This window comes from Apium graveolens, unplaced genomic scaffold (genome assembly GCF_009905375.1).
Source record: "Apium graveolens cultivar Ventura unplaced genomic scaffold, ASM990537v1 ctg4882, whole genome shotgun sequence".
Classification (NCBI taxonomy): Eukaryota; Viridiplantae; Streptophyta; class Magnoliopsida; order Apiales; family Apiaceae; genus Apium; species Apium graveolens.
In genome coordinates, this window is record NW_027418728.1 from 35,008 (window position 1) to 50,936 (window position 15,929).

At 31.3% G+C, this 15,929-nt stretch overlaps 3 protein-coding genes across 3 annotated transcripts; 2 read left to right on the forward strand and 1 right to left on the reverse strand.

The window, feature by feature from the left end:
- Positions 1-2,634: 2,634 nt before the first annotated feature.
- LOC141702333 (uncharacterized) lies at positions 2,635-4,011 on the reverse strand. Its single transcript, XM_074506034.1, has 3 exons — positions 3,890-4,011; positions 3,401-3,648; positions 2,635-2,705 (listed from the first exon to the last, which is right to left on the reverse strand). The coding sequence occupies exons 1-3, from the start codon at positions 4,009-4,011 to the stop codon at positions 2,635-2,637; spliced, it is 441 nt and encodes a 146-aa protein (XP_074362135.1).
- An 8,326-nt stretch (positions 4,012-12,337) lies between these two features.
- On the forward strand, positions 12,338-12,859 carry LOC141702334 (AT-hook motif nuclear-localized protein 29-like). Its single transcript, XM_074506035.1, has one exon. It carries the CDS (start codon positions 12,338-12,340, stop codon positions 12,857-12,859), a length of 522 nt encoding a protein of 173 aa, XP_074362136.1.
- Positions 12,860-13,654: 795 nt separating this feature from the next.
- On the forward strand, positions 13,655-15,140 carry LOC141702335 (uncharacterized). Its single transcript, XM_074506036.1, has 2 exons — positions 13,655-13,804; positions 14,523-15,140. Exons 1-2 carry the CDS (start codon positions 13,655-13,657, stop codon positions 15,138-15,140), a joined length of 768 nt encoding a protein of 255 aa, XP_074362137.1.
- Positions 15,141-15,929: the final 789 nt, after the last annotated feature.

Consider the following 15,929-nt stretch of genomic DNA (forward strand, 5'->3'; position numbering starts at 1 on the left):
GGCAATCAGCAAGGTACGTAGGTATCTTGTTAAGGCAGATTGAGTCACGAAATACAAGAGCAGTCAAAATCGAGCCTTGAATCTCACGTTCCTTAGTATTAAATACAGCAATTATATATTAGTTTTTAATCCATAACATAAGTACCAAAATTTAGTAATTTGTTACTTTTGATATGTTTATGTTCCAATAAATTATGGCTTAATTGTTTATAAAAAATAAATAGTATAGGTTAAAAAACAAAATCTAAAAAAAAGTATGTCAATATATGTTAGTACTTGGATGAACACTAACTACTATAAAATAAAGTCTACAATTCATTTCATGTTAGTACTTATAATTTAATAATATAAAATTTTAAAAATATATATATAATTATATGGTGAGTACCAAATTTGGTACTTTAGTAATTTTTTATTTCAATCAAAGATGATTTCATTTATTAATAAAAGTGTGGAATTAATATTACTTAATATTTATATTTACTTTTTTCAATATAAATTGTTTAATAGTACTTAATTATTGATATGAAGTTATTTTTGAAATTAAAATAATTATCTTGGAAGAATAAGAGGAAAAGAAGGAGAACTGATTTTGAACAATAAAGTAAAGCAGATGGTTAACCATCTAACTCCTCGTATACGGTATATTTCACTTGTTTATAATATGAAAAAGGTTAATTATTGATAAGAAGTTGTTTTTAAAATTAAAATAATCACTTTTTAATATTATTTGTTTAACTTTTTTAATATAGTTTGTTTAATATTACTTAATTATTGATAAAAAAATTATCTTTGAAATTAAAATAATTATCTTTTTTCAGTATAATTTGTTTAATATGGCTCCTTAAAAATGTTTTTCTATATAATAAAAGTAAAGAGTTGCTTAGATGAAAATTAACTAATAGAAAATACAGTCTGCAGAGAATTGAAGTTGTTAATAGTTGAGATTTAATAATATTATCATATTTTAAAAACAATTATATGGTCATGATACTAATTGATAGAGGACAAAGTCAATTTGTGTTAACAGTTGTAACAAATTTGGTAATTCAATATTTTGATAATAAAGAGTATAGATGGCTCCAAAAGGGGCTCCAAAAGGTTCTCTTCAAATCGCAGATGAAAAAACCACCAAACATAAAAGGGAAATTATGTTTTTAATAGTTGAAGATGAGGTCTTGTACTATAACCCACTTCGAAAAACTCAACTTATTATAAATTATGAATTATAAAAAATCCATTATATGTCTCTCCAAAAGGTCCTCTTTAAACCTCAAAGCCCAGTTAACAAGTCACCAAACATAAAAGGTAATTTATTTTGATGAGATTCTAGTATAATAGTCAAAGAAGTTGAGTTCGTGTTGTATAGCATGTTGGAGGCTCACTGTTATTAGGCCCGTATAACGTGTTTGGGCCGAAAAAGATAAGGCACTACGTGGACTGAAGAATGGTCGGCCCAATAACGAGGACGACGGTTTGTCCAATAAAGATGAGGACACATTCTCCTAGCCACAACTGCCACATCCCCCCTCTAAACGCAATGAACCGACAAGTTCGGAGAGTAACATTGATGGTTACGGTTATGTACACAAAAAAAATTCATTCATCAACACACACTCTCGGATCAAATTAATATCTTGTATTCTGAATTATCCATACAAAAACCAGTTAACTTATTCTCATACCGGAGGTGAATCGGGGGATCATCTACCGCATTCATCTCTTTGTAGGCCGAAGTTTATTCATCGGGACGGAGACCAAGTCGGCAGAGAATTGGTTATAACATTTGGCGCCGTTTGTGGGAATACGAGATTAAGTCCTGAGATCAGAGACGATGACTAAAAGCAACGTTGAGCAGGGCCATTTGGGGTTCACCGATCTGAAAACTAATCCTACGATGCAATCTGTGATTAACCCTCGGAATCTGGGAGCTGATTTCGATGAGGAAGCCGAAATAGTCCCAACTCCTGAAGAACAGGAGATGCTAAGAAAGCTGAGAGCAGAAAATATCGCCAAAGAAAAGGGAAAATCGAAAGAGACCGATCAGACTGAACAAAGGACCAAAAATGGGAGGTCGATGCGCTGAAACTCAAGGTCATAAAGCTACGAAGGGAAGAGTTAAAACTGGAGGAGAGAGTGCTTAGTGCATCACTCGAAAAAACCAAAGGGGCTAAGAGTACTCGAAGAAAGCGGTTTTAACATCCATTTGCCAAATCTCATAGTAGTATTGAGCAGCTACTGCTAAAAAATCCTAATGGACTTGACCATAACAACTGGTGAAAAAGTCTCATCATAGTCTATACCATGAATTTATTTGAAACATTTTTCCATTAGTGCTGCCTTATAGGTCTGTACTTTACCATCTATTTTAGTTTTCTTCTTAAAACCCCACTTGCATCCTTTAGGTTTTATCCCTTCAGGTGGATCAACTAAAATCCATACTTTATTTTGATAAATGGATTCCATCTCGGATTTCATGGCCTCTAGTTATCTCTCGGAGTATGGACTGTTCATAGCTTCTTGGTAGATAAGAGGCTCATCATTGTCTATAAGCATCACATCATCATCTTGAGTCAATAAAAATCCATAATATCTCTCTCACTCATGACGAACCCTACTAGATCTACGAAAAACCTATGTTTCCAGAGCAGGAACATCTTCATCGAGATCTATAGTCCTCCCACTATTTTTCTTGTAAAGTAACTCTATTTCAAAAAATACAGCAGTCCGAGCAACAGACACTTGGTTCTCAGTAGAATTATATAAACTACACCCTTTGTTTCTTCACGATATCCCACAAAATAACATTTATCTAATTTTGGTCCTAGCTTATCAGAGACCAAGCATTTCACAAATGCTTTGCATCCCCATACTTTCATAAATGACATGCTATGACATTTCTCAGTTCATATCTCATATGGAGTCTTTTTAACCAATTTAGTTAGAACTCGATTTAGTGTATGTGTAGCTGTTTCCAGAGCATAACCCCAGAAATTTATTGGAAGATCCTTTAGACTCATCATCGATCGTACCATGTCCAACAAGGTACGATTTCTTCTCTCAAAAACTATGTTCCATTGAGGCATTCCCGAAGGAGTAAACTATGTTCCAATGAGACAAGCTTTGCATTCTTGGTATGATTCATAATTCAAATTTATCCAGGTAGCCATCTTTATGTAACTTAGAAATGCGTTTCTCATTTATGTGGCCTAAATGACAATGCCAGAGGTATGTTTGATTTGAGTCTATCATCTTATTGCGTTTATTATCATTACTATTTATGTTATAGACATGAGTATCAAGATCAAGAACATATAAACTATTAAACAAATGTGCAACCCCATAGCTAGCATTATTCAATAAAAAGGAAAAACATTTTTCTTAATCAAAAATGGAAAACCTTGCTTATCCAAATAAAAAACCGAATTAATGTTTTTAAAAATCGCAGGCACGTAAAAACAATTATTTAGTTCTAAAATAAGCCCGGTGGGTAATGATAAATGATAAGTCCCTACAGCTAAAGTAGCAATCTTTACTCTATTCCCAACACGTAGGTCGACTTCTCCCTTCACCAATATCCTACTTTCCTGCAGTTCCTGCATATTTATACAAATGTGAGAACCATATCCATTATCTAATACCCATGAACTAGAAGTAGAAAAATTAACTTTTATACCATAAATACATGAATCAGAACCGCCGGCAGCCTTCTTATTTTCCAGATCCTCCAAAAAAGCATGATAGTTTCTCTTCCAATGACCCGGTTTCTTGCAATAGTGATAAGTATCTCCCTTTGCAATACCGCCTCCAGGCTTCAAATCCTATTTGGGAGAAGTTTTGGGAGCAGTACCAGATTTGGATCACATCATCTTCTTGCCTTTCCATTTACCTTTCCCTTTGTCTCTCTCTTTGATCACCATCATTATAGGAGCAAGGGACACCGTCTAAATGTTGGTCTCGGCAGTTTCCAATATAGCCAACAATTTGGTAGGTATCTTGTCTCACATTCATGTTGTAATTCATTAAAAATTGAGCACAATGGTTGTTCAAAGATTGTAAGATCAGATCTATCTAGGCTTCCGTCCCAATCTTAGAACCCATAGTAGCAAGGTACTCCATATATTAAATCATCTTCAAAATATGCGGTCCAACCAAATCACGATCACCCTGTTTGCATACATACAAAGCTTTGCTTGTATCAAATCTCTCTTGACGAGCCCGTTGTTCAAACATACATTTAAGATGATCAATCATGATATAAGCATTCATATGCTCATATTGTTTCTGAAGCTCAGGACTCATAGTCGCTAGCATCAAATAGGTGACATACATGTCAGCATCTATATGCTTTTGATAAGCAGCCTGTTGAACATGTGTTGCACCTTCAGGAAGAGGTTCAGGGCGAGGAACATTAATGACATAGAACTTTCGCTCATTCCTGAGGACTATCCTCTGGTTCCTTTTCCAATCAAGGAAGTTTGTTCATGTCAGCTTGTCCCTCTCAAGGACTGGCCACACAGAGAAGTTGTTTGAGTTGTTTGCCGTTTGATATCTATAATATTAAAATACATAAAATGAATTAGTCTACAGATGCTCATTAGATTATGTTCAAGTGATTATTTATATATATTCAAAATATATATCTCCTACTATTTTTATTAAATCAATAGCCCTAACTATTAATTCGGAAAGAAAATCTTCAATATCCTTTCTGGTGAGCCAAGATCCAAATTTCACAACATTTTAGTTCAGCTTTGGCTTTACTCCTAAAACATGATTCAATAAGATAGACAGTATTTGTTAATTATATCAACTATATAACTCTTGGAGAGTTCGATGGAACAACATTTGTTCATATTTATCTAATAAATCTCGCCAAACTCCATGCCTCTAAGTTCACAATCCTATTGTGGTAACTTTGTTAAGTCAAACATAATAGTCAGAAAGTATTAATATACTTCACCGCATCTCCCCTATAGATGGGAGTACTTCGCTCTTGCGAACCCACTCCTTATCGATGTAGGGGTTAACGCGTTGGACATATTGGAAGGCATGTGAACAACTTAATATGAGCTTTAGGGTTTTGTAAATATTAAAACGATCATGATCCCATCATAAAGAGATTATCAATTGTTCCTTGAATAATATACTTCAAATCAATATTTGTCAATGGTTTGATTTCCCAGTAGAGAGGGAGTCACAATGGTCTCTCTTAAAACCCACAACCTTACAAGTTCAATGTACCCGCTTTTTGACAAAATTGCCCCATATCAGAAATAAAGAAAATTCTTATTTTTATTCTGTATTTCTAAAATACAAGAATCTCATGTTCGTTTATTAAATTTTAAAATCTTGAATCATGACAAATTTTATCTTCTTTAGCAGGCATTGTATGGGTGAATTATCTAATATATACATACATTGTTAATCTAATTAAGCATACATCATTCTAACTACTCTATAGATTCATTCATCACATGATATATGTAAAGTGCAATAAAATAAACGTGGTAGGTTATGGCCCCATCCTATGTGATCTTCATCAAGCTCATGATCAAGATCATGGTCAATCTAAGGTGGTTAAGTAAATAAATACAACTATCTATTACATCATATGTCTTCTTACTTTATTTGCTTCCTTGTATAGCTTTCTTGGATCACATTCAATGGACTCCTTTTTCTAGTCTTCAAGTCTTCAGGTGCATTACATAAATAAAATATAAAAGACTAATCTAATAAACTTACAAGAAGAACTCGAGTTACATTCGAGATTTAATATTACATGAATCAAAACGACATGCAAGTCATATTTAAAAACTAAAACCACAATTAAAAAACATTAATCTAATGTCTAAAGATCATAACCATCCACCATGCTTAAATAACATATATTAATATAATTTATTACATACTTATTATTATTAATCTAATTAATCATATCAAGTGGAACATATATGAAACACTATTTTACAGAACAAACTCCGCTGAAAATTTTGAAAAAAACATCATAATCAAAACAGAAACTTTCTGCTTGATTCTTCATGTCTGTATCATTATATCATATACATACAGTATGTTCCAGTCCCCTATTGTGTCCATACACAATTAATCATAATAAAAGTCATCTCAGATCATCAACACACGCATAATATCTTCATATATATCATGGAAGATCATCAACATATATAATATCATCATATTTATCATGGCTAATCATTAACACATGCATAATATCATAATATCTATCATGGAAGATTATCAACACATGTATAATATACAAATCGCAAACATATAGTCATGACAGAATGTATACATGATATTATCATCAAAATCAGTAACACATAAACGAATTAAAACCTTTTGCAAGTAGCTATGATACCATTGTTGGGTTTCGGGATATAAAAACACAACGGAACAATAAATAAAACCGTAAAAACAGATAAAAACTGAAACCCACCGCAGGATCCATGCGAAAAAATATTTAATTTGTGGATGAGATATTTACCTTAAAGTGTTTTATTTTGTCAAAAAGAGATCATTACTTCAACCCAACACCACGTATCTCGCCTTAACGATCTACGCCGTATAGGTATCCACACAAAATCCGGTACGGAGGAGGCGTGTACTAGCACCGGAAATTGAACTCGTTCTTCTTCTCTCTCTCCCTCTGCTACTAGGGTTTTGTTATAAAAACGTAGTTACCTAATTCATCCCTAAAAGAGAATATATATGAGAGAAAAAAATGAGTTATAACCCTAATCCAACAATGTAGTCATATTAAATATTAAATTCTAATTTATTATCTAATTAAGGCTCACTTAATTATCCAATAACTAAATTTCTAATTTAATAATAATAAATTTGAATTTTATTTAATCTATTAATTTATTCCAACTTAATTAAAATTAAATAATAAAAAATTCATATTTAATTCAAATTTGAGTTTAAATTAAATATTCCTCCAACTTTCTTTTTGCGTCGACCCTATAGGTTATTATTATGTTGGCAAATTATTAAATATCTCATATTAAAATTATAAATAATGAGTGGCATCCAGAATTACATCATTGCTACGCAAGTAATAATAATTAAATCGGTGATTGATTAAACCTTTCGTGAATAATGTACAATATAATATAATCCATCTAACAATATATTATAGATTAAACTCAAGGCATGTTATGTGTCATCCTCTTCATGGTTTAATCGCGGGTTCCATGATCAATGAGTAGACTATCATTCCAAATCAACATTTGAGCGCGGCGTCACGCATTTCATAGTCTAGCTTGCACAAGAGGCCAATAATATTACTCCAAATAGGAAGGTTAAATCATTTCTAGATCATTCATATTTCTCATATGATTTATTATACATCTAAAGTCCAATTTCATCATTAACCGGTCAAAGGCAACTTTTAATGTAATATCAAAGTATATTAATCATCATATAGAAATATAATGATTTCAAGTCGAAGGACGATTACATCATTATCACTGTCAGAATTACTTATCAACACACATGTAAAATCTCACATTTGGTCTGTCCAACACCATGTATATTTACATCTACCCGTGTTTTCCATTTTACTATCACTATACGTATGATCAATAAGATGTGATTATCAGTCAATAAGCACACTAGTCTTAATGTATTATTATTGTCCCATAATAATAACAGTCGACTAGGGATATTTAGGATATAATACTAGTCACGTACTTAGAGATATAGAATTCATATCATATTAAAAGGACATTTATTAATCTAATATTTATATCGCAGTAAATTAAGATATAATAAACTATAAAAGAATAATCGATAGAACATAAATATTAATAATCCAAATATCATAAACAAAATATAATAGGGTTATGTGTAGGGCACAAATACTAACAATAACAACCTAAAAAACATATCTAGAAGATTTTTTTAAAACTTAATTAATCATCTTCAGAGTCTTCATTATTTTAGCATTTCTTATATCTTTGTCCTAGCATGCATTCTTTTACGTCATAATCTTTGATCACAACGTTGTCTTTTTGCCTTCATTAGTGAATTTAAATTCATTTAGAGTAGCTTTTTCCATACAACTCTTCATAGCTCTCCAAGTGTGCTTGTTCCTCCCTTCTTAATTACAATAGCAAGTCTTTGTGAAAGAACTACCATGTGAAAATAAGTATTTGAGAGGTCTCTTGGTCCCACCCTAAACATTCTAAGAACCTAAAATTATTTGTTATCTCATGTCATTGTCCAGTACATACAATTTACATAACATGAATATAAATGGTTAGTATTAATGAATACCTAAGTTCATTTTAAAATTGAAAAATGGACAACAAACTAAAAAAAGTAATGAAGGGAAGAAATTTTTTACCTAAACAATCAAGATGTGAAAAATGAAACAGATGTGCAAGTAGCAGAGGAAGAAGATGAAAAGTTGTAAAATGAAAATGAAAATCGGTGGAAGAAAACTATAGCTTTATAAATACTAATTACAAATTTTTCTACTATGCTTGACTTATAATTCCTAAATATCAATTATAAAGTTGGGCGTCATTTTTAACTTTTTAAATTTAGATGCTCATTTTGAAGTTTTGGATTAGAGCCCTCATTTTAAATTTTTTATAGAATTATGGTTTCGTGCATGAGGTAGGTTATAAGTTTTGACTTCAATATTGAATATTTAACTTAAGGCCCAATTTCAATTTTTTTGTAAACTATAATTTTCAACGATATCTTCTATTTACCATCAACTTGTGGTATGTTAAGACTTTGGTCATCATTTTAATTTTTTGCACATATAAGCCCGGTTTTAAAATTTTTTAGGAAATTATCAAAATTGTGAAAAAAAAAATTTATGAAACTTTATTATGTGAATCATTATAATCGATTTTTCATTGTAAATTCAATCCAAATGTGTTTTACCAATCACACTTTTTTGTACATATAATTAATATATATTTATATTAAATATTACAATTGGATCACCCAAAAATTATAAATAATCAATACAAACTATTATTCAAAAACAATTATATTAAAATATTTGCAAATGAGTAGTAGAAATCATAATATTTACACACATGTGTATTTCATTCCTGTTGGATCCTTCAAGGAATTTTTTAAAAAGATTAATCAATACACATTACAATTAAAGCATTGCAAATGAACTTTAAAAATGACAACACTTGACATACATGACTAGTTCACTCGTGAGATCACAGATGAATTATTCAAAAAATTAAAAAAAATTAAGTTTTAGCCCTAATCTTACCCCAAAAATCTTAACCATAAATTATAATTCTCAAGCTAGTTTTCACCTTCAATATAGGTATAGGTGGTAAATTAATATATATAGGGGAGAAGATGGAAGACCAAAGCGTTTGTGTGATGTTCCTCAATCTTATTTTAAATTTCTAATTTTCTTAATTTTCTGAATTAGTTAATATTAAAAATTATAGTTACTTATATTCTTCTAAATATATTATTATCGTTCGTAATATTCTTTTCTTTAAAATTTTTGTAATTTATAAGAAAAATAATTAATAGAAGTTTTGACTAACAAGTTATATATTTAATATTTAATTGAGTAAAGTCTTGACTAACAAGTTTGGCAATGTAAAAAGCAAGTAAATAATCTTATATTATATACATAAATGCCAATCTTTTGACTTCAAAAATAATTTTCTATTACAATTTCAAACTTTATTTTTCATGTTATTGTAATTTTTCGGCTATTCATTTTGTTAAGCCTTTAAATTTGTGTTAATTGTTTGATTGTTTTTATGAGTTCAGAGTGTATCATTTTGTTTAAGAAAGAATTATGGATGCTACTAGACTTAGTGATTAGTTTCATATTATTTGGTTAAAAGTATGTTACTCAAAGTTTATATTTAAGTATTTTTGATGTAGTCAAGAAATATAGTGGAGCACAATATATGCTACAGGGGTAATAATAAATTTTACATACATTAGCAAAAGATAAGTATAGGCCAATTTTTCAAAAATTATCAATAAATCGCTAAGAAACCGGTCCAATATTTTACCGGGTTGCTAAATTACCGATAAATCATTCGATTTGTCAAAAATCGCACGATAAATCACATATCAATAACTAAACCAAATAGTTCTAATTTCCGAAACAACCTATAATTTTTATATATTAATGCATTTTCGTATGTATTTATTATTGTAATTATAAAATATTTATTTTATTTTCAATGGAGCACGTATATAAGTAAATGTTATCATATTTAATAATAAATATTTATTAATTTCTTAAAAATATTTGTATAGTTCCGCAGTGAAGCGTGGCTTAATGTCTTGGTCTAGTGAAGGGTGGCTTAATGTCTTGGTCCAGTTATATAATGATTTCAATGTGTTTTATCTAATTTATAAATTTTTGTAACATATTTTAAAATATCATGAATTTACCATAATCTTCTAGAAAACTTCATAAAAATTTCATTACAATCCAAAAATTTTATAAAGTTTATGAAATAAATTTGAATATCATCGACTTTAAAAATTTATAAAATATTACTTCCTTCGTCTCACTAGATTATTAACATTTGAAATGGAGTATCGACATAGATTTTAATACTTTTATCTAGTATGGTTTTATAACATATATTTAAAATTTTCTTTTTCTGAATAAAAGTTTAACGTTTAAACTTTTATTGAAAAAAAATTAAAAACAAGTTACGGAACTATAGTAAATAAGAACCTTAAAATACGTGCCAAACTTTTTATTTCAAACGTTAAGAACCTAGTGGAACAGATGGAGTAATTAATTGTCTCTGAAATGTGAATACAATAATATTTCAATAAAAATCAATAAATTTTTAACCAGATATGACAAATTTAATGAATATTTTAAAAGTCTATCAAACAGTCACAAATTTTTAATATTCAAAAATATATGTTATATTCCTAATTAAATACACCTTCGTTAATATAACTAAAAATGCCCTTAATTTTTAATGTTAATCGCCATATGCGCTACCTCTAGTGTTAATAAGTCAATCAAATCCTAATTTACTTTATGAATTTATATAATAAAAATCCTCCCGTTTACATTTGATATTTATGATCGATATCTTCATTCACCTGATCACTTATTTTTTCACTGTGTAATTAGCTAATCAGTAATAATCAAATTTTCATAATGTACACAGGCACCGTAAGATAATAAAAATCAATTATTTTGAAAAATGTCATTGATATTTGCGGTGCTTATTATCCTAAAAAATAAATATTTTCCGCACAAATTAACAATATAATATATGTGCATGTCATGTGCTAAAAGATTACTTCCCTAAAAATAACTAGCAATTAACAATCATGATACGGGTATGGTACGCGCCACCTAATTATGCAACTAGAGTTTGTCCTTGCAACTCACGTGCTAGGAAATTAGCAACTAATAATCATGTCCACCGTAAGATAATAAAATCCAATTATTTTGAATAATGTCATTGATCTTTGCGGTGCTTATTATCCTAAAAAATAAATGTTTGCCGCACAAATTAACAATATAATATATGTGCATGTCACGTGCTAAAAGATTATTTCACTAAATAACTAGCAATTAACAAACATGATACAGGTATGGTACGCGCCTCCTAATTATGCAACTAGAGTTTGTCCGTGCACGTGCGAGAAAATTAGCAACTAATAATCATATTTATATCCCACGTGCTAAAAAACCTAGTAACTAATAGTCAAGCCACTAGCAGTATGCCACTAGGTAAATATATGCAAAATCCATATCTGAGTAGCAATTTAGTCAGTTGCTATATTTGTAACAAACCCGTGACATACAAATCAAAGAAAATAAAAACTAGTCAAAATCTATTGAATTTTAGTTTTTAATTTAGTCATTAATTTACTCCAATATGTTATTAATATCTACATAAAATAATTTTGAAATCCATAATTATTGCCTAATCAGTTTTAAATCAAAGCTGTATTTTAAATCATATAAATTTAAGGCACTACCAATATGTTGTGATATAGTAAATCAGTAATGATCTAGAGTTTTATGTTACATTTACAGATGGAAGGCGATAACAACCAAAGCCAAGACTCTTCCAAAATGGTTCAACAGTTACTCCCACTTCATGAACCGCACCACTCTGATTTTGAAACCAATCCCCTGAACAACACCAATCCCCAGAACAACAACTCTACAGGGGGTGGCGGTTTTTTCCCAAAAAGTTATCCATGAGGCCGTCCTCGTGGCTCCAAAAACAAGCCTAAGACTCCTGTTGTCCGCAATTGTGAGAGCTCCAATGTTCTCGAGGCGCACGTTCTTGAAATTTCATCGGGCGCTGACATAATGGAGACCCTTAACACATATGCAATGCAGAGAGGCAGAGGTGTGTGTATCTTTAATGGGAAGGGGACAGTTTGGAATGTTATCATCCACCAACATGCTTCTTCTTCCTTGTCTGGGGGCGTTCTTATACTGCCAGGTGCTTTTGAGATTATTTCGATTACTGGGACAGTGCTTCCTCCCCCGGCTCCACCAGGATTCGGGAGCCTATCGATCTTTTTATCAGAAGGACAAGGGCAGGTTCTTGGGGAAAAAGTGGTAGGTCTGCTGATTGCCAAAGTTGCAGTTATTTTGATGGTGGCTACTTTTACTAATGCGGTATTTGAGCGTATACCATTGGAGAGGCACGGGGCAGCAGAGCGGGAAAATGCAGCAAATGGTGCTAATCAGGTGCAGGAGGTTCAGCCACTGATATCTCAGGCATTTACCGTGATAGGAAGTGTTGGTACTAGTCTTTCTTTGTTTAATGGAGGGCCTGCTGTAGATTTGCCAAATAATTTTGTTGCACCAGGGCCTCCCTTTTAGATATTGAATCAACAACCCGTGTATTTAGATAAAAGGCTTCTAGATAATATTTCTTTTAGTGGGTTAATTTTTAAGTCAAAAAGATCGGTAGTTTGAGATCTAATAAAAATTTACAAATTATTTAATGATAGGAGGGTATTCTCTTTGCTAATTTATGAACAATGATTTCTGAGATATATACTTTGTTAAGTTCATAATTAAATAATTACACTTTACTTAATATTTTTTTAATTAATTAATTTGTTTACTAGAAAATATGCCGTTTTAATTGGAACTAATAACCAACTCATCATTCCATATTAGCTTAATCAAGATATAATCTATTGGTCATATCTCTCACATAAAATTTACTTATGCAATGTGTTAATATTTTTAATCAACAAAGTTAATTATTTTAAAACAGAATTATTCTCACATCTCTTTTATGAAAAAAAAACCTTAATAACACATAATATTCCATTAATTTATCATATAATCCCATAAATACCTAAGAAAATTTGATGCAATGTAGTTACATTCAACTAATAAGTATTTCATAACCCCTTGTGATTTACAAAACCGACATAATGTTGGGTCCAGTTTTTGGTCAAAAAAATTATATAAACTATAAATGTAAATAATTTAAATTTGTTATTTGTCAACTACAGTTGTTATTTTTTATAATAGTTTACAAATTATACAAAAGTCTATTATACTAGTTAGTAACATGTGTGAAGTACGGGCCTAAATTATAAAATATCAAATGCTACATTTATATCTCTCCAATGGCCTTTTGTTTTGGCTACTTTGGAAAAAATGGGATTCTCATCCCCTTTTATCTCTTGGATTAAAGCTTGCATTTGCACAACAAAGTTTTCTATCAAACTTAATGGCATTATTCATGGTTATTTTGATGGTGCGCAAGGAATTCACCAAGGTGATCCTTTGTCGACTTATCTCTTCACTGTATGCATCAATGTTCTCTGTTGTCTATTAAAGCAAAAGCCTCCTGCCTTCAAATATCATTGGAAATGCAAGCACTTGTTCCTCTATGAGTGGGCTTCATCCAAGCATTCAAAAAAATATTAGTTTTTTCCGTAATGCTTCCCCCGAGTTTTTTGATTGGTTTGATAATGATTTTGCTATTCCTAGAGGGTGTCTACCAGTTAAGTTTCTTGGGGTGTCTTCAATTTCTGATCAGTTGTGCTTGAATGACTGCATTCCGCTGATTGATAAAATCACTTCTAGAATTCATAATTAGACTTCACTGCTACTCTCTTTTGCTGGAAGAGTTCGCCTAATAAACTCTGTTCTACATGCTATCGAGGCCTAATGGTGCAACCATTTTTTGCTTCCAACAGCGGTTCATGCACATTCCAATCTTTGTTGACTCATTTTTTTGTGGAGGAGTAATATTAATCAGAAAGGTGGTGCTAAAATATCTTGGAGAATAGTTTGTCTCCCTTAGGAGGAAGGGGGCCTTGGTGTTAAAAATATGGTGGATTGAAATCGAGCTCAAATTATAGGTCACTTACTCAAGGTTGTCACAAAAAACTCTAATTTGTTGTCTACTTGGGTTAATGCTACTCTTCTTCGTAACAAACATTTATGGACCATGAAAATTACTCCTGACTCATCCTGGATCTGGAAAAAGGTTCTCAAACTTTGTAACATTGTATTGTAGTTCATCACATATGATATAGGGAATGGATGCAATACTTCGTTGTGGTTTGATCCTTGGTGGGAAGGGGTCTGTCTTGTATCTACTTTGACATCTCCCATCATTCGTCAATGTGGTCTTTCAAGTAATGCTACTATTGGTGTGCTGCTTCAAACTGGTCATTGGGCGTTGCCAACTCCCAACTCTAGACATCATCACGTTGATCCTCTCCTAACGCAATGGCTTGAACATTTTTCCTTTCCGGTTGTGCGTGTTCATAGAGAAGACAGGATACTTTGGGCAGGCATTCATGCTGTCAAGATAAAGACATGGAATATTTGGGATTCTATCAGAAATAGGGGAACTGAGATAAGTTGGGCTCATACGCTTTGGCACAAACTCACAATCTATCGTTATGCGCACCACCAATGGGTGGCTTGTCACGAGCGTCTCCCTACGCTTGCGCGCCTTGCTCGTTTTGGCATTGCTTTTTCTCAGATTTGTTACTTGTGTATAGGAGGTCTCGAGATGGACAATCACCTTCTTAGACATTGTCCAACAGTGCTTTCGTACTTCGGAAAATTTGTACTCTCTTGTATGTGCACATTTTGGGTGACTCTTGGGTTCACTGTCTGGAGTTAATTTTACAGATTGAAGACAGCTACTTCGTACCCTTTCTTTATATTGCCTTCAGATCTTTTGTTATCATATTTGGAGGGAATGAAACGCACGGGCTCATGATAAAAGCTGTTTTGGGTCTCAACAACTTTTTGATGGGATCGTGGTCGATTTCAAAGCAAAATTAGCTAGTTCTTTATGGTTCTCTTAACTAGTTTTTACTAGGCCTGAGTATATTTTTTGATTGCTTTCTATCTTCAATCTGCTTGTAGATTGATTATAGATAGTCCCCTTTATGGCATGTCATAGAGCTTGGGTATATCCCTTGTTTTTCTTAGTTTCTACAATATATACATACTTAGCAACAAAAAAAAATCTCTCCAACATAATATTATTAAGACTCGAAAAAAAAAAGATCATGAAAACTTATCATATTAAAGCGGTTTGTTTATAAATACTCGTTAACGACATATACTTTTTAATTACTATACTGAGATCATTCCTCGGAATACTAATAATTTAAAGTGTTTTACTTGACAAAATTATAAAGTGTGAATAGCAATAAATATTATTTAATTATAGGTAGTCATAATAAATAAATCCAAGTGAAATTATAGAAGATACATTACAAATAATTTTTTTTAAGTACATTATTGCAAAGAATCAAAATATGGTGAAATTATTAATAAGCATTATTAAAAGTGTATAATAAGTAAATCTTATTTAACTATGTATAGTCATGCCAAATTGAAATCTAAGTAAAATCATAAAAGTTAAATTATAAATAAATTTTATGTAGGTTATGGGGAATCG